General features: G+C 40.0%; 1 protein-coding gene across 3 annotated transcripts in view; it reads right to left on the reverse strand.

Moving 5' to 3' along the window:
- The window catches only part of UNC5C (unc-5 netrin receptor C), a 406,146-nt gene that overhangs the window by 65,795 nt on the left and 313,611 nt on the right, over positions 1–26,740 (reverse strand). For all 3 annotated transcript variants that reach the window (XM_060115244.1, XM_060115238.1, XM_060115249.1), the window contains exons 5-6: positions 6,577–6,757; positions 1,022–1,189 (exon numbers count right to left, since the gene is read on the reverse strand). In XM_060115244.1, coding sequence (XP_059971227.1) covers positions 1,022–1,189; positions 6,577–6,757 — 349 coding nt within the window. The remainder of the gene's footprint in view (positions 1–1,021; positions 1,190–6,576; positions 6,758–26,740) is intronic.

Genomic DNA, 26,740 nt, shown 5'->3' on the forward strand with positions numbered 1-26,740 from the left:
TTAACTTCAATTTACCAAAGGGTAAGAGCTTGGGACAACATGAGATAGCACAGAAAGATGTTCAGAGGCAAAGGGATGCGATCTTGCTATAGGTACCACTGCAAATAACTCAAAAATAGGTGACCAACATGTACAGATAATAGATGACTGCACTGTGTTTTCAAAATCCATTAGCTCATGTGTCACAAAGCTTAGACTTCCTTTTAATTCATTCCAGATGTTTTATTTGCCTTTGCCCAGAAACTGACACCAAATACCAAGTACTTCACCTAAAACATTTTCTAAATTTCAGTTCCAATTAAGTTCCATGGCTTTCTGGAGATCAAGGGTTGTTATCCTAAATGTGTGGCTTTCAATGCTGCTCAAATGCCTTGAATTACAGGTCCTGCAATCTTGGTTCCAACCATTTTGTTGAGTAACAGAGAGGGATTATGTTCATGTGTGTTTAATCTCTTGTTTTATACTATTTTGTATGTTAGGGTAATAAAGTTAAGTACTCTTTTGGGGGAAAAGACTTGAGATCCCAGCAATGTAAGCAATGAATGGGATGATGGATTTAAACAATGTTTACCACACACTCCTGTGAAGAATAAGGCTCTGTGGGACTTCCCTGGTGGCAGAGTGATTAAGAATCCGCTTGCCAGTGCAGGGGACATGGGTTCGATCCCTGGTCCGGGAAGATCCCACATGCCGCGGAACAACTAAGCCCGTGCACCACAACTACTGAGCCTGGGCTCTAGAGCCCGTGAGCCACAACTACTGAGCCCGTGTGCTGCAACTACTGAAGCCCGCATGCCTAGAGCCTGTGCTCTGCAACAAGAGAAGCCACTGCAATGAGAAGCCTGTGCACCACAATGAAGAGTAGCCCCCACTCGTTGCAACTAGAAAAAGCCCGTGAGCAGCAACGAGGACCCAACACAGCCAAAAAAAAAAAAAAAAGAATAAAGATTTGTATATATACCCTAAAACTTATTTCTAGAACGGGAGGAGACATTTGGGATGGGAGCGCTGGTTTGTTTACCTGGGCATAACGTGGTGCAGGCTATTTTCTGCACACTCTGCCCTTCACAGAAGGCACCACCATTGAGTGGGGCTGGGTTGGTGCAGGTCCTTGTGCGCTTCTGATACCCTCGTCCACAGCGGCTATTACACACAGACCACTCTGTCCAGGTAGACCAGCCACCGTTTACTGGAAAGAGATAAAAAATAAAATGTGAATTAAACATATGTGCATACACACAGAGACACACAAACCACACACAGTACATAATAGTTGTATCCCAAGTGACCATAAAAAAATCGAAAACTTCAAAGCTATAAGAGACCCTGGATATCATTTCACACGTATATACAATGGAATATTACTCAGGCATAAAAAGAAATGAAATTCAGTTATTTGTAGTGAGGTGGATGGACCTAGAGTCTGTAATACAGAGTGAAGTAAGAGAAAAACAAATACCATATGCTAACACATATATATGGAATCTAAAAAAAAAAAAAAAAATAGAAAAGGTTCTGAAGAACCTCGGGGCAGGACAGGAATAAAGACTCAGACGTGGAGAATGGACTTGAGGACATGGGGAGCGGGAAGGGTAAGCTGGGACAAAGTGAGAGAGTGGCATGGACATATATACACTACCAAATGTAAAACAGATAGCTAGTGGGAAGCAGCCACATAGGACAGGGAGATCAGCGCGGTGCTTTGTGTCCCCCCTAGAGGGGTGGGATAGGGAGGGTGGGAGGGAGACGCAAGACGGAGGAGATATGGGGATATATGTATATGTATAGCTGGTTCACTTTGTTATAAAGCAGAAACTAACACACCATTGTAAAGCAATTATACTCCAATAAAGATGTTAAAAAAATAAAATTGCATTGCAGAGCTGAAGAATCTAAGCACAGAGATAAATAAAATGAATTATCAACATCTATTTACCTATTCAGAAAATAGGACTGTGTTCTCCTCTCCTTAGTCAGTGTTGTTTTAAAAAAAAATCCTCTTACCTAGTAAAGCTCCAAAAATTACTTTTGGCAACTTATCTCAAATAACATATGTTTACATCCTTATACCAAGGCTGTGAGTGACTATGAAGCATGGGAACTGATAAAATCATTTAGCCTTTTCTTAATAACAGATGACTGATTATTTTTCTTTAGCATATGTAAACTTTATAACCTTTTAAGGACTTTTAGTTAGTTTCATTAATAAGTGAATCTAGTTTTTAAAGAACTCTTGATAGCTGGATTTTTAACTAATTGAGTATCTATTTGAATGAATTAGTGATTAGTTGATGTAACTGAAACGGACACCTATTTTGTGTATAAAGGGTATTTACGGTGTTTGGTGGAGCTGTCAGTATAGGTGCGATGATAAAATCTACTCCCTGGGACTCCCCTGGTGGCGCAGTGGTTAAGAATCCGCCTGCCAATGCAGGGGACACAGGTTCGAGCCCTGGTCCAGGAAGATCCCACATGCCATGGAGCAACTAAGCCTGTGTGCCGCAACTACTGAGCCTGCGCTCTGGAGTCCGCAAGCCACAACTACTGAAGCTTGCGTGCCTAGGGCCGGTGCTCTGCAACAAGAGAAGCCACAGCGATGAGAAGCCCGTGCACCGCAATGAAGAGTAGCCCGTGCACCACAATGAAGAGTAGCCCCTGCTCGCCAGAGCTAGAGGAAGCCCGCGCATAGCAACGAAGACCCAACACAGCCAATAAATAAATAAGTAAATAAATATATTTTAAAAAAAAACAACCTACTCCCTAACACTATGTTCACTACCTCTGTAGATCTTGCTCTAGAAAATACTCTGACATACTTTTGTATTTCAATATACGAGTCTGTGAAATCATTTTAATTAAGCAATTTCTAACAAAAATTATTTGCTGGTGGTTAAAACATGGCACAACTAGTATATGTATCTGCTTCCTGATGGTAAAGAAGAGTGTTACTCAGATAACACAAACCTTACATGTGAACATCATAGGCCTATCATCTCCTTCTCTAGAAACTTATGCAATAGGCAATAATCATGAATGTGTTATACATACAGACATAGACTATTTTTCACTGGAGAGTTATTTTTTTATATAAAGATAAAGTGAAATCAATTGTGATGTTCAAAAATAGGAACATGGTAAACATGTATGTTCGTGAGATTGACTCCTAGGCAGCTATTGAAAATGACTCAGTATACATGCACCCTATGTTCACAGCAGCACTATTCACAATAGCCAAGACATGGAAACAACCTAAATGTCAATCGACAGGTGAATGGATAAAGAAGACGTACAGGGACTTCCCTGGTTGTCCAGTGGTACAGAATCCGCCTTCCAAGGCAGGGGACGTGGGTTCGATCCCTTGTGGGGGAACTAAGACCTCACACGCCATGGGACAGATAAGCCTGTGTGCTACAACTACTGAGCTCGTGCACCTCAACAAGAGACTCCACGTGTTGCAAACTACAGAGTGCACATGCTCTGGAGCCCACACACAACTAGAGAGAGAAAAACCCACATGCCACAACTAGAGAGAAGCCTGCGCGCCACAATGAAGAGCCTGCGTGCCGCAACAAAAGATCCTGCGTGCCTCAACAAAGATCCCGTGTGCTGCAGCTGAGACCCGATGCAACCAAAAAAAAAATAAATAAAGGGGAAAAAAGGGCTAGCCATCACAGCTTTATTTAAAAAAAGATGTGGTATATATACACAATGGAATACTACTTAGCCATAAAAAAGGACAAAATAATGTCATGTGCAGCAACATGGATGTACCTAGAGATCATCATACTAAGTGAAATGCGTCAGAAAGAGAAAGATAAATATTACTTATAGGTGGAATCTAAAATATGACACAAATGAACCTATCTATGAAACAGAAACAGAATGAGGGATATAGAGAAGAGACTTATGGTCGCCAAGGGGGAGGGGCGTGGGGGAGGGAGGGATTGGGAGTTTGGGATTAACAGATGCAAACTATTATATAGAGAATGGATAAACAACATGGTTCTACTGTATAGAACAGGGAACTATATTCAATATCCTGTGATAAACCATATGGAAAAGAATATGAAAAAGAATGTGTGTGTATATATATATATATGTGTGTATAACTGAGTCACTTTGCTGTACAGCAGTAATTAACACAACATTGTAATTTAATTATACTTCAATTAAAAAATAATTTTTAAAAAAATGATGCTGTAGAAGTCTGTTTAATAATACATGGATATTGCAACATTATGTTTTTTTTTTTTTTTTTTTTTTTTTTTTTGCTGTACGCAGGCCTCTCACTGCTGTGGCCTCTCCCGTTGCGGAGCACAGGCTCCGGACACACAGGCCCCGCGGCCATGGCTCGCGGGCCCAGCCGCTCCGCGGCACGTGGGATCCTCCGGGATCGGGGCACGAACCCGCGTCCCCTGCATCGGCAGGCGGACTCCCAACCACTGCGCCACCAGGGAGGCCCGCAACATTATGTTTTAAGTAAAAAAAAAATATTTAGAATCCTTATTTTAAAATCCTATTTATGCTAAGAAAATTCCAGTAGTATACATGTCAATCTTTTTTAAAGCTACATCTGGATGACAAAATGACAGGATTATAGGTATTTTTTTCTTTGAACGTTTTTCTGTGTTTCCCAAATTTTCTATAATGAATATATATTTGCAATCTAAAAATGATGCTAACAAAATTAAATATATACAACAGACTCTAAAATGAAATACTGGTTACATATATATGTTTTTCTGTGGACTATTAGTGAGTCCAACCTATGAGCCTTGGACAACTTATTTTACGAGGCCATGAAAAGAAGGACAAGCCGATGTTTGACAGGTAGAGTTGCATTTAGCATTCCAAAAAGCAATTTAAGCCACTCAGCTTCACAAAACTCCAAATGTCATGGAATTGTCAGTATAAATTGCTTACCAACACACTGGCAAGGCAATATCATAAACTTTTAGAGAAAAGACAGGTCTTGAAGATCCTAGGCTTATTCCCTCATTTTACAGAGAAGGAGATACGGGCTCCGAGCATTCTGTTTAAGTGACCAACTGAAGGTCAGCTGGTGATAGACCTAGGCCTAGAACATAAGACTCCTGACCCCTAGTCCCATGATGTTTTCTAAACTCAAAATGCTTTAGTTACTTGTGTTTGATTCTTCCTAAAGACAATGTTCAGCTTGTGCTTATGGATACTGAAAGCATGCCATACACAGGAAGAGATCTGCATGTACATGAAACATCCATGTAATACATCTATTTAGAGTCTGCCTTCATTAGTTAGTTATGACTGGTACAAGCTGTGACGTGCCCCACTTCTCTCTTCCATTTCCAATGCTGTTAATTAAGTCGTTCAGAGAGTTTAGAAAAAGACAAAGTGGGAAACGTTTCACTGTGACTTAAGGAAATTTCACTTCAGAGTATTCAGAGGATTTAAAAAAAATATTAAGCATCTGTCCTGTAATGAAAATGACAGTTTTAAAGCATCACTACATTCAGCCTTTCGAACACATCACAGTGGTTTCTGTTCTCATAACACCCTATAGCATGAGGACACATCCAGCCAAATGGTACTACTTGCAGTAAGCAAGGGCCACGAGCCACATACTCGTGGCTGTCCTTCCTTCGTAGTCATTTAGACAAATCTCCTGGAGTGTCATTTAACACTGAAGCGGCCATGAAGAGCTTCCTTACATTCTAAGTGGTAGCCATGTCATTCTGGAGGTGGCAGAACCTCAAAATATTTCTCAGGGTCATTCAGTTTCCTCTGAGACAGTAACTCATCAGGAATATGAAGACCTACTATGTATCTAACACTGTGAGAAATACATAAATGTATAGGGCTGTTCTCTTAGTCTACCAAGGAGCTTAAAAGCTTAGCTGGGGAGATGGAACTACTAGTGAAATGATGAGAAAACCACTGAGTGCTAAAGCAGACAGGCAGATAAAAGCATCACGTGCTGCAGCAAAACTGGGGTCAGAATCATTTAGTACTTCTGGAGAAATGATAGGCTTAGAGATGAGATGGATTAGAATAGGGCCAGAGAGTGGAAGAGAAGCTTTCTGAAGAAGTCATCATGTTGAAACTGGCTACAGGGTTAGGATTGAGCCCTTGTCTTCACTCTGGATGCCCCTGGTGGAGTGTAAAGCAAGTTCTAGGGAGTTAAAGTTGCTCTGATGTGTTCGGAGAACAGGTCGGCTCCAGTTTACCTGAGGTTTTGCAATCACTCTCCTGAGGCCCACAGAAAGAGCAGCAGGCTGCTTGCAGCATCTTCATCTTGGAACTCCCTCTAGATCTTTGTAGTCCAGGCTATGGAGAGCGGGAGAGCCTAGGGAAGCAGGGAACCGTCCTGGTACTTAGGTAGGTTTCCTTCATTTTCCTATAAACTGACTGACAGAGGACCAGGGATTTCTAAGTCTAGTTTTTCTATAAGTATCTAAACCTCACTGTCCACGTGAGAAGCTGGAAGAGAGCCGCAGTGGGGATAGAAAAGGGGCCTCTTCACTTGGTATTTTAAGATTAAAATGAGAAACTGCAGTTTGACCTCAACTAGATTTGAGACCCCAAAAGCTCACTCACCATAGACTATGACAGTTGCAGTTGTGCTTTTCCTCTTGGCGACAATGTTTTTGGCAACACAAGTATAGTTTGCGGTATCTGAGAGGCGGGCCTGCTTGATGATGAGGTTGTGATCAATGGTAATATAGAAATTCCGATCTTCAACGGGATCAATGATGTCTTCATTTTTCAACCATTCCACCTAAAGATGCACGAGAGAAACAGATAAATTCCCAGTATGGATCCCTTGATGGCTGTCTGTCCTAACTTTTGTTTTGCAGTGTGAATAACATTTTCCACACCATGAACTTCTGCAAACTGGAGAAAGTAACTTTCTGAGGTCACATTAAGTATCACTCACCTGCCAAACATGCTGATTCTGTCTGTACTACATTATTCTCAAATGTCAATGACCCAACTGGGAAATACAGTGTTCAAATTGTTTTCACTTTGCCCTCCAGGCAGGAATTGGGGATGTGCATTGCCAAGTTCAGAACCCAATCAAAAATAATAGGCTAAGCATTTCAAACTGAACTCAAACCTTTTGCTATTTTATTTGTTTACTCTTGGCAACCTACCTGCTGCTTTTCAGCAGAGAATATAAGGACTATTAAAAAAGCTCAAAAGGCATCTTAGACATCGTGTAGCTCTAATAAAACAACATTTGGATGATTTATGTGTAACATATGGATTAAATTCCCCTAAAAGTGCACTTACTTTAAAATATAGCAAACACATATTTAGAGATGTATCTAAGCCAAAATCTTGGGAGGAAAAAAAAAAGGTTTTCTACTAACTCTCAATATAACCTTTTAGCATATAAATCATAGTCAAATCTCTCTTTTTGTCTATCTCTAGCATCAAATCTTTGGCTCATGGTTTGCTTCTGGAGAACCTGACCTAAGACATGACTGTTCAAAACTATTGAACTATTTTTCCTGTGCAAATATCAGTTTAGCAACAGCAATGTTATCCTTACAGAATGAAAGGAGGGAAATATATCTGTATAAGATGTCCTGATGAAGGATAAACTATTTCTTGTTCCATAAATTGCTTTTTTCCCCTACGCACAGGTTTTTCCATAAAGCAAAACAACATTGATATTTACCACACTTAAACTTTCCTTTTACATTAGTGTGGATACCCATACAAGAAACCTTTAGTGGTAGGGTGTCAATAGTATTGCCATTTTCAAAATCTTAAGGAGCTTCCCTTGCACCACAAGAGGTCTGGAAATTAATCTCTAAATCTGTCAGTGGGCTGGATGTTACACAGCTCTAAATTACATCTAACACAGGGACTCTAAAACAATGCTTCCCTAATCCTTAGAAGAGAGGACAAAATTTAAAGGGAAAAATAAAATACAATCATCTTGAAATAAACATATGAGGATATAGACAAGAGTAACAATCTGTAATGACGTAAATTCTGAAATAGCTTAACAGTGTTGATATTTACACTAATGGAAGTGAGAAAGCGTGAAATCCATCTAAAATAGTGGAGCTTTAAAACATGCATTTTGTTTTCAATAAAGACAGCACATTCAATCCTGTGCTTGGATACATTTGATGAGAGATGCACACTCACTTGACCTGGATTTTCTCAAACTTCGGCCCTACATGTGTGGTAATATGATCTTGCTACAAGTGCAAGAGGAAAGGGAGCAAGATTCAGACTATTAGAAAACTGCTTGATGATCATTGAAAGCTGACGTTAATATCTTCTGAAGCTAATCTTTACACAGATTATCTTTGCCGTTCGAAAGAAAGCTTTCCACTTACAGAAGGTCCTGTTGGGCTCCCCTGATTTGTTCTTAGATCGCGTGTGTGTGTGTGTGTGTGTGTGTGTGTGTGTGTGTGTGTGTGTGTGTGTGTGTGTAGGCACGTGCAATTTTCTTTCAAGGACCCATACCTTCTACTTTGCTTTGAAGGATGGCCCTCAGGCTCCTAGATGTTCTGCTTCCAAGTACCTAGGGGTTCACAGCTCCCCCACCAACTTTCTCCTTTGCTGTGACCTCACAGGTGTGGAAACAAGCCCTGTGTCCAGTCAGGTTGGAACCTGAGTTGTTACTCTCCAGAGCTGCCCTGCAGGGTGCGGCTGAAGCTACCTCCTTGAGACATCTCCTAAATGTATACTTTCTGGGCTCCTTTTTTTCTCTTTTCTCTCCTGCTTGCTCCACCCACTTACAGGACTCTTCTGGGAGCACTTCTATAACCAACCATTTGCATTCAAACCTCTGCCTCGTGGTTTACTTCTGGAGAACCTGATCTAAGTCAGGACTGTTCGAAACTATGGTTTCTTCTATATACATAACAGTTAACAACAGTAATGCTATACTGATCGTAAATGATACAAAGATCCCAAGGGATACTGAAAACCACCTGTTTATTTGAAAAGTTTATTACGTGGAAGAAAAAAAGGATTCTGCACTGCTGGCAAAACATTTAAAAAGACTTGCCTGATTACTGGGTATATGATCTCGACTTTCTCATACGCGACTCTGTTATTTTCCTCAGGTGTCTCTCGTCTCTCGCTGAGGCGGTAACCCTGGACCCTGTGAGGGACATGGCCCTCCTCCCCTAATTCTGGCTTTCACCCAGGGAAACTCTGCTTCGAGTTATTCTCTACACAGGGCTTGCCTGTATGCCTTTGTTTGAAGAAACAATGACATCTACAGAGAGAAAAGAGCTGTAGGAATGAAGAAAGGACCCAAGGACTTGGGCTTTTAGCAAGATGCCCCCCCTTCCCAGTTCCCTATGCCCCAGAACTCCCAGTCTTGTCACCAAGTCCTGTTTTGAGACCTGATCTCCAGGAGAAGCTCAGGTCTGGACCACAGGTCATCACTCACCTCCTGCACTAGAATCACCATCTTGCTCAGCATGTCTCCATCACCCACCCTCCAAAACTTTTCTTTTTTTTGCGGTACGCGGGCCTCTCACTGTTGTGGCCTCTCCCGTTGCGGAGCACAGGCTCCGGACGTGCAGGTTCAGCGGCCACGGCTCACGGGCCCAGCCGCTTCGCGGCATGTGGGATCTTCCCGGACCGGGGCACGAATCCGTGTCCCCTGCATCGGCAGGCGGACTCTCAACCACTGCGCCACCAGGGAAGCCCCCTCCAAAACTTTTGAAACCCTTCCTCACTACCTTGGAACACGGCACCAACATCTTCCAAAACTTCAACCTCTGTTCAGATTGTTTTCTTCGCTTTTCTCTAACTAAATCCTAGCTCTTCATGATGCTGCTGTTTCTTCTAGAGTCCTCTCAAGTGGGGATTTCTGATTTCCCAAACCCAACGTCCCACGAGGCCTGGGGATGCAGTAAGTGTCCTCCTTGATCCACACTGTCTGCTCTACCTTCGCATCCTTGCAGTGAAACGTGGCGGTGCAAAGCCATGTTGAGTGGTGTAATCTTACGTTCATGATGACAGAACTCAAGGGGGCCCTAAATTCTGCCAAAAGATGGTACGATATTTTCATCATCTGTTCACTGTCCCACACTCCTAGACAGCTATTTCACACCTTCTCCTCTCTGCTTAAACACTACCTCCCCCGCTATCCTCACTTTCGGCCAATGACCAAGATTTCCATGTCACGGAGAAAACTGACCATCACCAGACATCTCTCGAAGCTCCCACTACCCACCTACCACCCCGGTTCTGCACCCTCCCTCTTGTTACTAGGCAGCTCTCTGCTCCTAGGTGTCACCTCTCACTTGGAGTCTGCATCCCATTCCTGTTCTCTTAGTCAAGGGCAAGCCCCAGGAATTCTCCTCTCTTACATCATGAATTTCCCACTACACAGAATCATTTCCACCAGCATACAGACACGTGGTTACTCTTCACAACTTAAAAGAAAATCCCTCCCCACTCATTTCTGCCTTTAGTCACCCCCACGTTCCTTTGCTCACCTTAAAAGACGCCTTGGAATACCTGTTTGTACTTTCTCTCCAGTTCCTGTCCTCTTCATCTCTACTGAATCCACTCTAATTCACATTGACCTCCATCCACTGTTAGAACTGCTCTCTTTCCAAGGTACCAATTACTTTCACTTTGTTAGATGGACTGGTGAGGTTTTAGTACTTGACTTACTTGACTCAGCAGCAGCATTTGACCCCATCGGTTTCTCCCTCCTCCTCGCCTGCTTTCTCCAGACGGGGCACTTTCTTAGTTTTTGTCCCATCTCCCCCCATTCCCCCACAGCTTCCTTGGGTTTAGGTCTGTTCTCCCTGGGTAGCTCTGTCCTTGGACCTCTTCTTTTTTCTATTTTCCATCCATATTCACTTTCTTGGTGAGCTCATCCAGTCTCATGCGGATGACTCCTAAATTTATCTCCAGTCTAGACCCTATCCTTGAACTTCAGACTCATATATCCAACTGCCTTCTTGCAACTCCACTGGGTTGTCTAATAATGATCTCCCGAACTGCCCTCCAAAGCTGCTCCTCCCACAACCTTACCCGTCTCAGTTAAGGCCAACTCCATCCTTCTGGTAACTTAGACAGAAACCTCAGGCTTGGCCTTGACCACTCTCTTCCTCTCCCCTCTGCTGATTTGATGTCAGAGCAGCATATCAGAATCTAACCACTTCTTGTCCCCTCAGCACCACTCCCTTCCCCGAGCAGGTCACCATCATTTCTCTCCTGGATTATTGCAACAACTTTCTGTCTATATCTTTACTTTTCCCCTTGGTTCTAACATCTATTCTCAACACAACAGAGCGATCCTTAAAGCCTAAGTCCGATCATGCTATAGCTCATCTCCAAGCCTCCAGTGGCCCCCTATGTTGTTCAGTGTCAACCCCAAAATCCTCACAAGGACCCAGAAGGTCCTGCACCACCAGGAACCCTGACCTCTCTGAGATCACCTAGTTTACTCTCTCCCTTTCTCTCATCTTTTTAGATGCTGACTCCTTTGCTGGTTCTTACACACATCAGGGGCGCTCCTGCCTTGGGGATGCTGAGTCTACTGGTGCACCTGCCTGGAATAATCTTTCCCCCAATAAGTCTGCTCTCTTCTCTCCTTCAGGTCTTTACTCAGATGTCACCGTCTCAGTGAGTCACTTCCTAATCAACCTTTAAAACTGCAACATCTCCCTCTGAGTATGCTTGCAATTCCTCACTCTCTTTTACTTTCTTCATCTCACATAGACTGTATTTTACTTGTTAGTTGTCTCCTCTACCAGAATGTAAGCTCCACGGATTTGGGTCTATTTTTTGATCACTGTTATAGTCCCATGGCCTGGAACTGGCAGATAGTAGGTGCTTAATTAGTATTTGCTAAATGTATGGACAAAACAACACATGTAGTAGGGTCAAGTCTGTTATACATATTTTTAGATCTCCCTAAAGTTGGTGCTTTAACTGTCAAATTTAATAATGAATATATATGGTGAGAGCAATTTTAAACATCCCTTCTAGCTAAGTTCTGCAGGAGATTAAGAACACAAATCTCCACTGCCTAAGGTCAAATCCTACAGAGCTGGCCTGGCCTCCAAGTGGACTCATTGGAGAAATCATGACATAGAAGAGGGCCTCTGGAATGATGCTAGGAGACCTCCAGTGTTTCACTGCCATTTAGAAGTATGAGTCTGAAGTGTCCAGTGGCCAACATGTTTTAACTAAGGCATCTTTGAAAATGGAACGAACTCTAGCCCACATTATACCTGTATGTCTGCTGCAGAATTTTAAGGTGTTTGAGTAATTATGGCGGAATTTCATCTAGTAAGCACAGAATCTAGGTGATCCCAGGAAACCTGAGACTGTAACACAGCTTCCCAAGAACTTTCAACTTCAATAAACAAAGATGCACCTTGTTATTTCAATTCCATTCCGCAAACACTGAGTACGTACTATGTGTCAAGTGTTGGGGAATAAAGGGAAAAATCAGATAAGTGCTTCCCTTATGCTTATGTAGCATTCGCTACGTAAGAAGACAAACCTATAAACTAGCAATAGCAATGTGACAGAGAAACAACAGACATGTGCAAGGATGGAAGCAAATCGGGGTTCAAATTACGTGAGGAGAGGACATCTGAACCAGTTTCTCAAGGATGGAGTTAAGCTTGTTGGGAAGGCAAAGGGAAGCGTGGGGTGAAGGATGAAGAGGATATTTCAGGAAGAGGAAGCAGCAGGTGCTTCCCACAGGCCTGAATCCTCTTGGGGAGTCTGAGCACTGGACAGTGGTCTCAGCTGCACAGCCAGGGCAAGCAGAACAAGGATGGAGAAGCTGCTTTCAGGAAATCACTGAGGGACTCCCATGCTGTGATCCACTGAAGGGTTTAAAGAGAAGAGGCATTACGATGCTTTGCTTTAAGAATGACTATTTTAGGGGGCAGTGTGGATTACTAGGGAGGCACAGTGGAAGCTGGAAACCAGTTAAAAAGGCTACTGTCGTAGTCCTGGTGAAAGACGATGAAGACTGAATGAAGGAAGGACCAAGGGGACTGGGGAGAAAAGAATGGATACAGAATGTAATCTGAAGGGGCGAGGGATATGGTAGATGAGTTGCCTGCATGTGGAAAGGAGGGGGCAAGATGAAACCATCTCGTTTCTGGCCTGGGGACCTGTGTGTAGATCAGGGATAAAGGAGGCAGACAAGATTTAAGGGCTGAAAGGATAATGAGTTGATTTGGCTGATCTTACAAGGAATCCAGATGGTACAGCATGATTCTCTACAACAGCTAAATTGCTCAAAATTCTCCAGTTATTTCCATGAAAAGGGTGATTTTTTTTCCCCTAAAGTTTTGAAATACAAAAAAAACAACAATAAGACCTTCATTAGTTCTGCTTCTCTTAGATCACAGCACTAAGAACAGAACACAGATATTGATTAAAAGGATAAAACAACATTTATTCCCATTTTGGTTAATTAAAAACTCAGGAGAGGATGTATGGGAGGGAAAACAATGTGTGAGAATAATTCTGTTTATTGTGTAAAGGGTGGTCTGAATCGTCAAGATAAATCAATATAAAAGCCTTACAGATATATTCTTTTATTAAAAATATATATCCTGGGCTTCCCTGGTGACACAGTGGTTGAGAGTCCGCCTGCCGATGCAGGGGACACGGGTTCGTGCCCCAGTCCGGGAAGATCCCACATGCGGCGGAGCGGTTAGGCCCGTGAGCCATGGCCGCTGAGCCTGCGCATCTGGAGCTTGTGCTCCGTGACGGGAGAGGCCACAACAGTGAGAGGCCCGCGTACCGCAAAAAAAAAAAAAAAAAAAAAAAAAAAAAAAAAAAAAAATATATATATATATATATATATATATATATATATATATATCCTTTTCATGCAGTATCTCCAGCACTCAACACCATCAAATAAAGTGACACTCTTCCATTTGAAGTAATTTTACAGTGAGTCTCCTTACATCAACTGTATGTAAAATCCCAAGAAACAATACAGTATCTTTTGTAGCGCTAGAAATTAATTGTATTGAGTATTTAAGTATTTAATTATACTTTTGCAATGCTACTTATTTTTATGCTAATCTTGGTTAATCAGGAGTCAGTACTTGGGTCTGGCCTCTGAATTCTGTTCATATTTTGTTCATTTCAGTGCTTCTTGTTGACTTTACCCTGAGACTTGGCTTCTTCTCACCCCTCCCATTTAGCAAACCATTTGATTTATACAAGGGAGAAGTCTTTCTGAGCTAGAAGTTATTTTTAGCTATGTATAAAACATTCAGAAAGAGAGAAAAATAGGTTGAAGTTCAGAAAACAATAAAAGGCTTTGCCCATAAACCATAACTTGTTAGGGTTGCAGTGAGGCAAAGCACTGTTTCTGTCCTTGTGGCTCAGTAACTGCGGTCTTTTCAATAATTTGGAGCATATCTGAAGTAATTTACTGAAGTGTTTATGAAGACATAGGATTCTGTTAACAGGTAATAAAAATAATTATGAGGAAATGTTAGGACATCCTGTTTGCATATTTGGTTGATGTTTGGTATTGATTATCCCATTGTGTGCCACTGAGAATCTTACTGTAAGGAGCAGTTCCTCCTGTACCAGATAAGAGGGCTGCTCTCAGGCCAGACTGCCTGGGGTCAAAACCCATTTCTGTGCCTCTCTTGGGCATATTTCTTTTCTTCTATGTGCCCAGAGTCCTTATTTATAACATGAGGATAATTATAAAATTGATTCCATAAGGTTTTTCAGGATCAAATGAGTTAATACACAAATTACTTAGTGTTTGGCATATAGTCAATATTCTTAAATTATTATTAGTATTACATTAAGAATATTCTAAAGGAGCTGGGACAAAATCCAAACAACTCTACAAAAAAAGAGAGAAGTGGCATTCATCTAAAAACACAAAGGAAGGGAGAGATCAAAATGGTAGAGTAGGAGCATGTGGAGTTCACCTCCCCCCATGAACACATCAAAAACATATCTACATGTGGAGCAATTCTCACTGAAAACAAACTGGAGACTGGCAGGAAGACTCTTGTGCCGCCAAGGCTATTAGAAAGATCCTCACAGAATCGAGTAAGAAGGGAAGAGAAGCACAATCGGGTCAGGATCTGTGCCCCTGGAAGGGGACATAGAGAAAAAAGGAGATTACAAGGAGAAAGATCTGCCCTAGGGAGTGGGCAGTTCAAGCCACATATTGGGTGCCCCAGCCCTAGGGTCCAACAGTGGGAAGACAAGTCCCCTTAGCTGGTTTGAAAATAAGTGGGACAAGCAGGAGGGCTGTAAGGAACCTAAACTCTGCTTGTGAAGACTGTGCACATGCTTCCTTACCCCCAGAAACAAGGCAGAAGAAGCAGGTTGAAACTGCCGGGGCCTTGGCCAGTGTCCTGTGACTGCCCCAGCACATGCCGAAGCCTGAGCCAAGCACCTGCTCTGGCCCCTCCTGCTCCACAGCACAGCTCCACACTAGGAGGAGTGCCGCAGTGGCCGAGGGGAGCACACACCTATGAAACACAGAGCGGACTGGGACCCAGAACACATCCGAATGGGGCGAGGGCAGCCATTGCTGGTGTTTGCGGAGGCAGCGCATGGGGAGTGGTCCTGGACCCTGCATGGGGCTGGAGCCACCACAGCCTGTGCCCCAACCACACCAAGCACCTACTTCTCTTGCTCCAGCACTGCTCCCCAATGGGGTGAGGGTGCAGGTGCTGGGAGGGGAGAGAGCAGACACTTAGAGGAAATGGAACCAGCTGGGAACTGACCCTCAAGGTTTCTGCTCCAGCAACTTGGGACCTGCTTCTGCCCCTAATAGGGTGGTGTTGGCCACTGAGCAGAGGAGAAACCCCAGCTCACACTTGGCTCTGGCTCTAGCACCTCCATCTCAGCCCCACCTCCTACAAAGGTGAAAGCTGCCATACCCTCAGGGAAGATGTGAGTCATAATCATGTCAGATCCAGCTCTTCCACCAAAGCCACTGGGCACACACATATTGTATAGGGATGCTCCCATACAAGAACACTACTTCAAAACCAGAATAGGTAATTGTTTCACCTAATACCATAGAGACAGAGAAAGTTAAGCAACATGAGAAGACAGAAATTTGTGTCAAATGAAAGAATAAGAGAAAAACCCTGGAAAAGCAAGCAATGAAACAAATAAATAATTTATCAGATAAAGAGTTCAAAGATTGGTAATGAGAATGCTAACTGAATTAGGGAAAATAACAGATGAACACAATGAGAATTTTAACAAAGAACTAGAAAATAAAAAAGAACCAGTCAGAACGTAAGAATACAATAATTGAAATGAAAAACACACTACAAGGAATTAACAGCAGACTAAGCGATACAGAAGAATGCGTAAGTGATCTAGAAGACAGAATGGAAGTCACCCAATCAGAACAGAAAAAAAATTTTTTTAATGAAAGTAATTTAACAGACCTTTGAGACAAGTGTACCAATACGAGAATTATAGGGGGCCCAGAAGGTGAGGAGAGAGAGAAAAGGACTGAAAATGCATTTGAGGAAATTATTGCTGAACATTTCCTGAACCTGAAGGAAACAGATATTCAGATACAGACAAACCCAAACAGACACACACCAAGACACGTCATAATTAAAATGGCAAGAGTTAAAGAGAGTTCGAAAGGCAGCAAGACAAAAAAAAAAGAATCATATACAAGGGAACCTCCACAAGGCTATTAGCTGATTTTCCTGCAGGAACATTGCAGGCCAAAAGGGTGTGACGTGATATATTTAAAGCGCTGAAAGAGAAGAACCTCCAACTTAGGATACACTATCCAACAAGATTATAATTCAGAATTGAAGGAGGGGTAAAGAACTTCTCAGAAAGCAAGAACTAAGGAGTTCATCAGTGCTAAACCTACCCTAAAAGAAATGTTAAAGGGTCAGTAAAAAGACTACAACAATTAGTAAGAATCTAAAGGAAAAGAAAAATCCCACGAGTAAAGGCAAACATATAGTAAAGGCTATGGATCAACCACTTAAATAAGCTAGTACGAAGACTAAAAGAAAAAAAATTTTAAATCAAGTATAACTACAACCGACACTGAACAGACAAACATAAAGACGTAAAATATGACATCAAAAACATGACATGTGAGAGAGAGGAATAAAAAAATGTAGATATTTTGGAATGGTTTTGAACTTAAATGACTACTATTTTAAAACAAGTAGATATAGTTATAGGTCAACATATATGGACCACATGGTTACCACAAATCAAAACCTACAACAAATACACAAAAGCCAGAGAGAAAGGAACACCAGCATACCAATAAAGAAAATCATCAAACCACAAGAGAAGAAACTAAAAGAGAAGAACAGAGAAGAACTACAAAAACAACCAGAAAAAAAGTAACAAGGGTACAGAGACAAAACGGAGTAGAAGGACATGAGCTCCCCTCTTCTTACAAAAACACCAAAATTACAACTAACTGCTGAAAAACCATTGACAAAAAAATGCTGGAACCTACCAAAAAAAGATGCCCTACATCCAAAGACAAAGAAAAAGACAGTAGGAGGGGCACAATCGTGATAAAATCAAATCCAATACCTACTGAGTGGGTGACCAACAAACTGGAAGATAATTATACCACAGAAATTCTCCCACAGGAGTGAAAGTTCTGAGCTCCATATCAGGTTCCCCAGCCTTGGGGTCTGGTAACAGGAAGAGGAGTCCCCAGAGAATCTGGCTTTGAGGTTACCAAGGTTTCATCACAGAAATTCCACAGGACTGGGGGAAACGGAAACTCCACCACTGGAGGCCGCAAATAAGGTCTCGTGTGCACCAGGACTCAGGGTAAAAAGCAGTGACCTCATATGAGACTGCGCCAGACCTACCTACTAGTGTTGGAGGGTCTCCTGTGGACACGGGGGGCGACTATGGCTCACTGAGGGGACAAAGACACAGGCGGTGGTAGTTCTGAGATGTACTCATTGGCGTGAGCCCTCCTGGAGGCTGCCATTTTCTCGCCAGGACCTGACCCCACTCAACAGCATGTGGGCTCCAGTGCTAGGATGCCTCAGGCCAAATGGCTGAAAGGCTGGGAATACATTCCCACCTATCAGCAGGTGGGCTGCTTAGAGTCTTCCTGAGCACACAGATGTCCCCTAAACACACCCCTCACCCCTCAACATGGCCCAACACACCAGAGGGACAAGACCCAGCTCCACCCACAACTGGGGAGGAAACAGTCCTTCCCACCAGGAAATCTGCACAAGCCTCTTGGACAGCCTCATTCACCAGAGGGCAGACAGAAGAAACAAGAACAACTACAACCATGCAGCCTGTGGAACGGAAACCACAATCACAGAAAGTTAGACAAAATGAGATAGCAGAGGATTATGTGCCAGAAGAAGGAACAAGATAAAACCCTGGAAGAACAACTAAGTGAAGTGGAGATAGGCAATCTAACTGAAAAAGAATTCAGAGTAACGATAGTTAAGGTGATCCAAGATCTCAGAAAAAGAATGGAGACACAGATCAGAAAGATACAAGAAATGTTTAACAAAGACCTAGAAGAACTAAAGAACAAACATAGATGAACTATACAATAACCGAAATGAAAAATACATTGGAAGGAATCAACAGCAAAATAACTGAGGAAGGATAAGTGAGCTGGAAGACAGAAGAGCAGAAATCACTGCCACAGAACAGAATAAAGAAAAAAGAATGAAAAGAAATGATGACAATCTAAGAGACCTCTGGGACAAAAATAAATGTACCAACATTCAAATATGGGGGTCCCATAAGGAGAAGAGAGAGAGAAAGGACCTAAGAAAATATGTGAAGAGATAATAACCTGAAAACTTCCCTAACATGGGAAAGGAAACAATCACCAAAGCCCAGGAAGCACAGAGTCGCAGGTAGGATAAACCCAAGGAGGAACACACCGAGACACACAGTAATTAAATTGATAAAAAATAAAGGCAAAGAAAAAAATTAAAAACAACAAGGAAAAAGCAACAAATAACATACAAGGGAACTTCCATAAGGTTATCAGCTGACTTCTCAGTAGAAATCTGCAGGCCACAAAGGAGTGGCATGATATATTTACAGTGATGAAAGGGAAGAACCTACAACCAAGAATACTCTACCTACCAAGGCTCTCATTCAGATTCGACAGAGAAATCAAAAACCTTACAGACAAGCAAAAGCTAAGAGAATTCAGCACCACCAGATCAGCTTTGCAACAAATGCTAAAGGAACTTCTCTAGGAGGAATAGAAAAGGCCCCATCTAGAAACAAGAAAATTACGAATGGAAAAGCTCACCAGTAAAGACAAACAGTAAAGGTAGGAAATCATCCACACACAAATATGATATCAAAACCAGCAATTGTGAGGAAGAGGGCACAAATGCAGGATACTGGAAATGCATTTGAAATTAAAAGAACAGCAACTTAAAACAATCTTATATATATACACACTGCTATATCATAACCTCATGGTAACCACAAACCAAAAATCTACAATAGATACACACACACAGAAGAAAAAGTAATCCAAACACAACACTAAAGTCATCAAATCACAAGAGAACAAAAGAGGAAGGAAAGAAAAAAAACTTACAAAAACAAATCCAAAACAATTAACAAAATGGCAATAAGAACATACATATCAATAACTACCTCAAATATAAATGGATTAAATGCTCCAACCAAAAGACATAGATTGGCTGAATGGATACAAAAATAAGATCCATATACATGATGTCTACAAGAGACCCACTTCGGACCTAGGGACACATACAGACTGAAAATGAAGGGATGGAAAAAGATATACCATGCAAATGGAAATAAGAAGAAAGCTGGAGCAGAAATACTCATTCACAAAATAGACTACAAAATAAAGACTGCTACAAGAGATAAAGAAAGACACTACATAATAATCAAGGGATCAATCCAAGAAGATGTAACAGTTGTAAACATATATGCACCCAACATAGGAGTACCTCAATATATAAGGCAAATACAAACAGCCATAAAAGAAGAAATCGAAAGTAACACAGTAATAGCTGAGACTTTAACACCCCATTTTGATAAATGGATAGATCATCCAGACAGAAAACCAATAAGAAAACATAGGCCTTAGATGACACATTAGACCAGATAGACTTAAGTGATATTTATAGAGCATCCCATCCAAAAGCAGCAGAATACACATTCTTCTCAAGTACATGGAACATCCTCCAGGATGATCACATGCTGGGCCATGAAGTGAGCCTTGGTAAATTAAGATAATTGAAATCATACCAAGCATCTTTTCCAAGCACAACACTATGAGATTAGAAATCACCTACAAGAAAAAAAAAAAACTGTAAAACAAACACATGGAGACTACAAAATATGCTACTGAACAACCAATGGATCACTGAAGAAATCAAAGAGGAAATCAAAAAATACTTAGAGACAAATGAAAATGAAAGCACAATGATCCAAAACCTATGGGACACAGCAAAAGCAGTTCTAAGAGAGAAGTTTATAGCAATACAATCTTACTTCAGGAAACAAGAAAAATCACAAATAAAGAACCTATCCTTACACCTAAAGCAACTAGAGAAAGAAGAACAAACAAAACCCATAGTAGAAGGACTGAAAGCATAAAAATCAGAGCAGAAATAAATGGAAATAGAAATGAAGAAAACAATAGAAAAGATCAATGAATCTAAAAACTGGTTCTTTGAAAAGATAAACAAAATTGAAAAACCTTTAGCCAGACTCATCAAGAAAAAAAGGAAGAGGACTCAGATCAATAAAATTAGAAATGAAAACAGAGAAGCTACAACGGACACCACAAAAATACAAAGGATCATAAGAGACTACCACAAGCAACTATATGCCAATTAAATGGACAAATTGGAAGAAACAGACAAATTCTTAGATAGGTACAATCTCCCAAGACTGAACCAGGAATAAAGAGAAAATACAAACAGACCTATGACAAATACTGAAATTGAAACTGTGATTAAAAAACTTCCAACAAACAAAAGTCCAGGACCAGATAGCTTCACAGGTGAATTCTATCAAACATTTTGAGAATAGTTAACACCTACCCTTCTGAAACTATTCCAAAAAATTGCAGACAAAGGAACACTCCCAAACTCATTGTATGAGCCTACAATCACCCTGATACCAAAACCAGACAAAGATATCACACACAAAAAATAAAATTACAGGCCAATATCACTGATCAACATAGACACAAAAATCCTCAACAAAATACTAGCAATCCAAATCAACAATACTTTAAAAGGATCATACACCATGATCAAGTGGGATTTATCCCAGGGATGCAAGGAGTTTTCATTATCCCCAAATCAATCAATGTGACACAACACATCAACAAACTGAAGAATGAAAACCATATGATCATCTCATAGAACAAAAGGCTTTTGACAAAACCCAACACCCAATTATGATAAAAACTGTCTAGAAAGTGGGCACAGAGAAAATATACCTCAACATAATAAAGGCTATATATGACAAACCTACAGCTAACATCATACTCAATGGTGAAAATGTAAAAGCATTTCCTCTAAGACCAAGAACAAAACAAGTATGTCCACTCTTGCCACTTTTATTCAACATAGTATTGGACGTTCTAGCCACAGCAATCAGAAAAGAAAAAGAAATAAAAGGAATCCAAACTAGAAAAGAAGAAGAAAAACTCACTGCTTGCAGATGACATAATACTACACATAAAAATCCTAAAGACGCTACCAGAAAACTACTAGAGCTCATCAATGAATTTGGTAAAGTTGCAGGTTACAAAATTAATACACAGAAATCTGTTGCATTTCTATACACTAACAACAAAAGATCAGAAAGAGAAATTCAAGAAATTATCCCATTTACCATCACATCAAAAAGAATAAAATACTTAGGAATCAACTTACCTCATGAGACAACCTGTACTCTGAAAACTATAGGACATTGATGAAAGAAATCAAAGACAACACAAAAAAAATGGAAAGATATACCATGTTCTTGGATTGGAAGAATCAATATTGTCAAAATGATTATACTGCCCAAGGCAATCTAGAGATTTAATGCAATCCCTATCAACTTACCAATGACATTCTTCAAAGAACTAGAACAAAAAAAATCTTAAAACTTGGATGAAGGCACAAAAGATCCCAAATAGCCAAAGCAATCTTGAGAAAGAAAAATGGAGCTGGAGGAATCAGGCTCCCTGACTTCAGACTATATATACTACAAAGTTACAGTCATCAAAATAGTATGGTACTAACACAAAAACAGAAATATAGATCAATGGAACAAGATAGAAAGCCCGGAAATAAACCCATGCATATATGCTCAATTATTCTATGACAAAGGAGGCAAAACTATATAATGGAGGAAAGACATACTCTTCAACAAATGATGCTGGGAAAACTGGACACCTGCATGTAACAAAAAAGGACATTAGAAAACTCTTAAACACCATACATAAAAATAAACTCAAAATGGATTAAAGACCTAAATGTAAGACTGGATACTAAAAAAACTCTTAGAGGAAAACATAGGCAGAACACTCTCTGACATAAATCACAGAAAGATCTTTTTAGGTACATCTCCTGGAGCAATGGAAATAAAACCAAAAATAAATAAATGGGACCTAATTAAACTGAAAACCTTTTGCACAGCAAAGAAAAACATAAACAAAACAAAAATACAACCCACAGAATTAACTAGAACAAATAATCCTAAATGTTTTATGAAACCACAAAAGGCTCTGAATAGCCAAAGCAATCTTGAGAAAAAAGAACAAACCTGAAGGTATCATGCTCCCTGACTTCAAACTATACAACAAAGCTACAGTAATCAAAACAGTATTGACAAACAATATATGCTGGAGAGGGTGTGGAGAGAAGGGAATCCTCCTACACTGTAGGTGGGAATGTAAATTGGTACAGTCATTATGGAGAACAGTATGGAGGTTCCTTAAGGAACTAAAAGCAGAGCTACCATATGATCCAACAATCCCACTCCTGAGCATATATCTGGAGAAAAGCATGGTTTGAAAGGATACATGCACCCCAATGTTCACTGCAGCACTGTTTACAATAGCCAAGGCATGGAAGCAATCTAAATGTCCATCGAGAGATGAGTGGATAAAGAAGATGTGGTACATATCCATAATGGAATATTACTCAGCCCTAAAAAAGAACAAAATAATGCCATTTGCAGCAACATGGTTTGACCTAGAGATTGTCATACTGTGTGAAATGAGACAAAGAAAAATATCATATGATACTGCTTTTATGTGGAATCTAAAAAGAGACTACAAGTGAACTTATCTACAAAATCGAAATAGAGTTACAGATGTAGAAAATAAACTTATGGCTACTGGGGGGGGTGCTAAAAATTGGAAGACTGGTATTGACACATACACATTACTATATGTAAAACAGATAATTAAGAAAGACATAGTGTATAGCACAAGGAACTCTACTCAGTACTCTGTAATGGCCTATATGGGGAAAGAATCTAAAATAAGTGTGGATATATGTATTTGTATAACAGAGTCACTTTTCTGTACACCTGAAACTAACAGAACATTGTTAATCAACTATACTCCAATATAAAATAAAAATTAAAAAAAGAAAAGAAGTAACAAAATGGCAATAAGAACATACCTATCAATAATCACTTTAAATGTCAATGAACCAAAGGCTCCAATCAAAGGACGTAGAGTGGCTGATTGTATATAAAAAACAAGAACCACTGATATGCTATTTAAAAGACACTTCAGAGCTAATCACACACAGATTGAAAGTGAGGGGATGGAAAAAGATATTTCATGCAAATGGAAACAACAAGAAAGTAGGGGCAGCAATACTCATATCAGGCAACACAGACTTTAAACCAAAGTATGTAACAAAACTTACAGGGCACTGTATAATGAAAAAGGGATCAATGAAAGAAGAGGATATTATACTCATCATCATATATGCATGTAAGATAGAAGCATGAAAATATACAAAGCAAATATTAACAAACATAAAGGGAGAAACTGACAATAAAACAGTAATTGTAGGGAACTTTAACACCCCACTTATATCAATGGACAGATCACCCAGACAGAAAGTCAATAAGGAAACAGCCATCTTAAATGACACAACAGACCAGGTGGACTTAATAGGTATCTATGGGATATTCCATACAAAAACAGCAGAATACACATTTTCAAGTGCATGCAGAACATTCTCCAGGAAAGATCACATTCTAGGCCACAAAACAAGTCCCACCAAATTTAAGAGGACAGAAGTTATATCAAGCATTTTTCTGACTACAACAATATGAAACTGGAAATCAACTACAGTAACTACAATGGGAAAAACACAAAAATGTGGAGATTAAACAAAATGCTACTACAAAACCAGTGGGTCAATGAATAAATCACAGAGGAAAACAGAAAATACCTTGAGACAAATGAAAACAAAACTTACCAAAACAACTTTCCAAAATCTACAGGATGCAGCAAACGCAGTTCTAAAAAGGAAGTTTATAATAATTAAGGGCTTCCTCAAAAAACAAGAAAAACCTCAAATAAACAACCTAATTTACCATCTAAGGAATTAGAAAAAGAACAAATAAAGCCCAAAGTCAGCAGAAAGATATAATAAAGATTAAAGAGGAAATTTTTAAAAATATTGATTAAAAAGATAGAAAAGATCAATGAAACCAAGACCTTTTTTTCCCAAAAGGTAAACAAAACTGATAAACCTTTAACCAGGCTCATCAAGAAGGAGAGGGAAGACCCAAACAAAATAAGAAATGAAAAAGGAGAAATAACAACCAATACAACAGAGATACAAAAAGAATCATAAAAGCACACTATAAACGGTTATATGTCAACACATTGGACAACCCACAAGTAACAGATAAATTCTAAAAATATACAATCTTCCAAAACTGAACCAGGAAGAAACAATCTGAACAGATCAATCACTAGCAGTAAAACTGAATTTGTAAAAACAAAACAAAAAAACCTCCCAGCAAACAAAAATCCAGGACCAGATGCCTTCATAGGGGAATTCTGCCAAACATATGAAGAAGAGCTAATACCTACCCTTCTCAAAGTAGTCCAAAAATTTGAAGAGGTGGAAACACTCCCAAATTCATTGTATGAGGCCACTATGACCCTAATACCAAAACCAGACAAAGACACTACAAGAAATTACAATACCGCTGAGATTATAGATGCAAAAATTCTCAACAAAATATTAGCAAACTGAATTCAACAATATATATAAAGAATCATACACCATGATGAAGAGGGATTTATTCCAGTGATGTAAGGATGATTCAGTACCTGCAAATCAATGTGACAAACCACATTAGCAAGAGGAAGGATAAAAATCACATGATCATCTCAACAGACACAAAAAGCATTTCACAAATTTCAACATCCATTCATGATAAAAACTATCATCAAAATTGGTATGGAAGAAATATATCCCAATATAATAAAGACCATTTATGACAAACCCACAACTAACATCATGCTCAACAGTGAAAACTTGAAAGCTTTTCCTCTAAAATCAGGAACAAGACAAGGATGCCCACTCTTGACACTTGTACTTAACACAGTATTACAAGTCCTAGCCACAGGAATGAGACACAAAAAAGAAAATGCATCCCAATTGGAGGGGAAGAAGTATTTGCGGATAACATGATACTATACATAGAAAACCCTAAAGTCTCCACCAAAAAACTATTAGGATAAATGAATTCAGTAAAGTTGCAGGATCCAAGATAATATACAAAACTTTGTTGCTTCTGTATATGCTAATGGTTAACTATCAAAAATAGAAAGCAAGAAAACAATGCCATTTAAAATCACATTGAAAAGAGTAAAATACATAGGAATAAATATAACCAAGGAGGTGAAAGACCTATACTCTGAAAACTGTAAGACACTGATGAAGGAAACTGAAGATGATACAAATAAATGGAACGATATCCCATTTTCATGGAAGGAAGAATTAATATTGCTAAAATGTCCATACTACCCAAGAAAAACTACAGATTTAAAGCAATTCCAATCAAAACACCCATGACATTTTTTCACAGAACTAGAACAAGTAATCCTAAATGTTTCATGGGGCCACAAAAGGCCCTGAAGAGCCAAAGCAGTCTTGAGAAAGAAGAACAAACCTGGAGGTATCATGCTCCCTGACTTCAGACTAGACAACAAATCTACAGTAATCAAAACAGTATGGGCAAACAATATATGCTGGAGAGGGTGTGGAGAGAAGGGAATCCTCCTCCACTGTTGGGGGAATGTAAACTGGTACAGCCATTATAGAGAACAGTATGGAGGTTCCTTAAGAAACTAAAAGAAGAGCTATCATATGATCCAGCAATCCACTCCTGGGCATATATCTGGAGAAAAACATGGTTCAAAAGGATACTTCAATGTTCACTGTAGTGCTGTTTACAACAGCCAAGACATGGAAGCAACCTAAATGCCCATCAACAGATGAATGGATAAAGAAGACGTACGTATATATAATGGGATATTACTCAGCCATTAAAAAGAATGAAATAATGCAATTTGCAGCGACATGGATAGACCTGGACATTATCATCCTACTTGAAGTAAATCTAACAGAGAAAGAAAAATATCATATGATATCGTTTATATGTGGAATCTAAAAAAAAAATGATACAAATGAACTTATTTACAAAACAGAAACAGACTCACAGACTTACAGAATGAATTTATGGCTACCGGGGGGAAGGATGGGGA

This window comes from Mesoplodon densirostris, chromosome 1 (assembly GCF_025265405.1).
Source record: "Mesoplodon densirostris isolate mMesDen1 chromosome 1, mMesDen1 primary haplotype, whole genome shotgun sequence".
NCBI classification, from domain to species: Eukaryota; Metazoa; Chordata; class Mammalia; order Artiodactyla; family Ziphiidae; genus Mesoplodon; species Mesoplodon densirostris.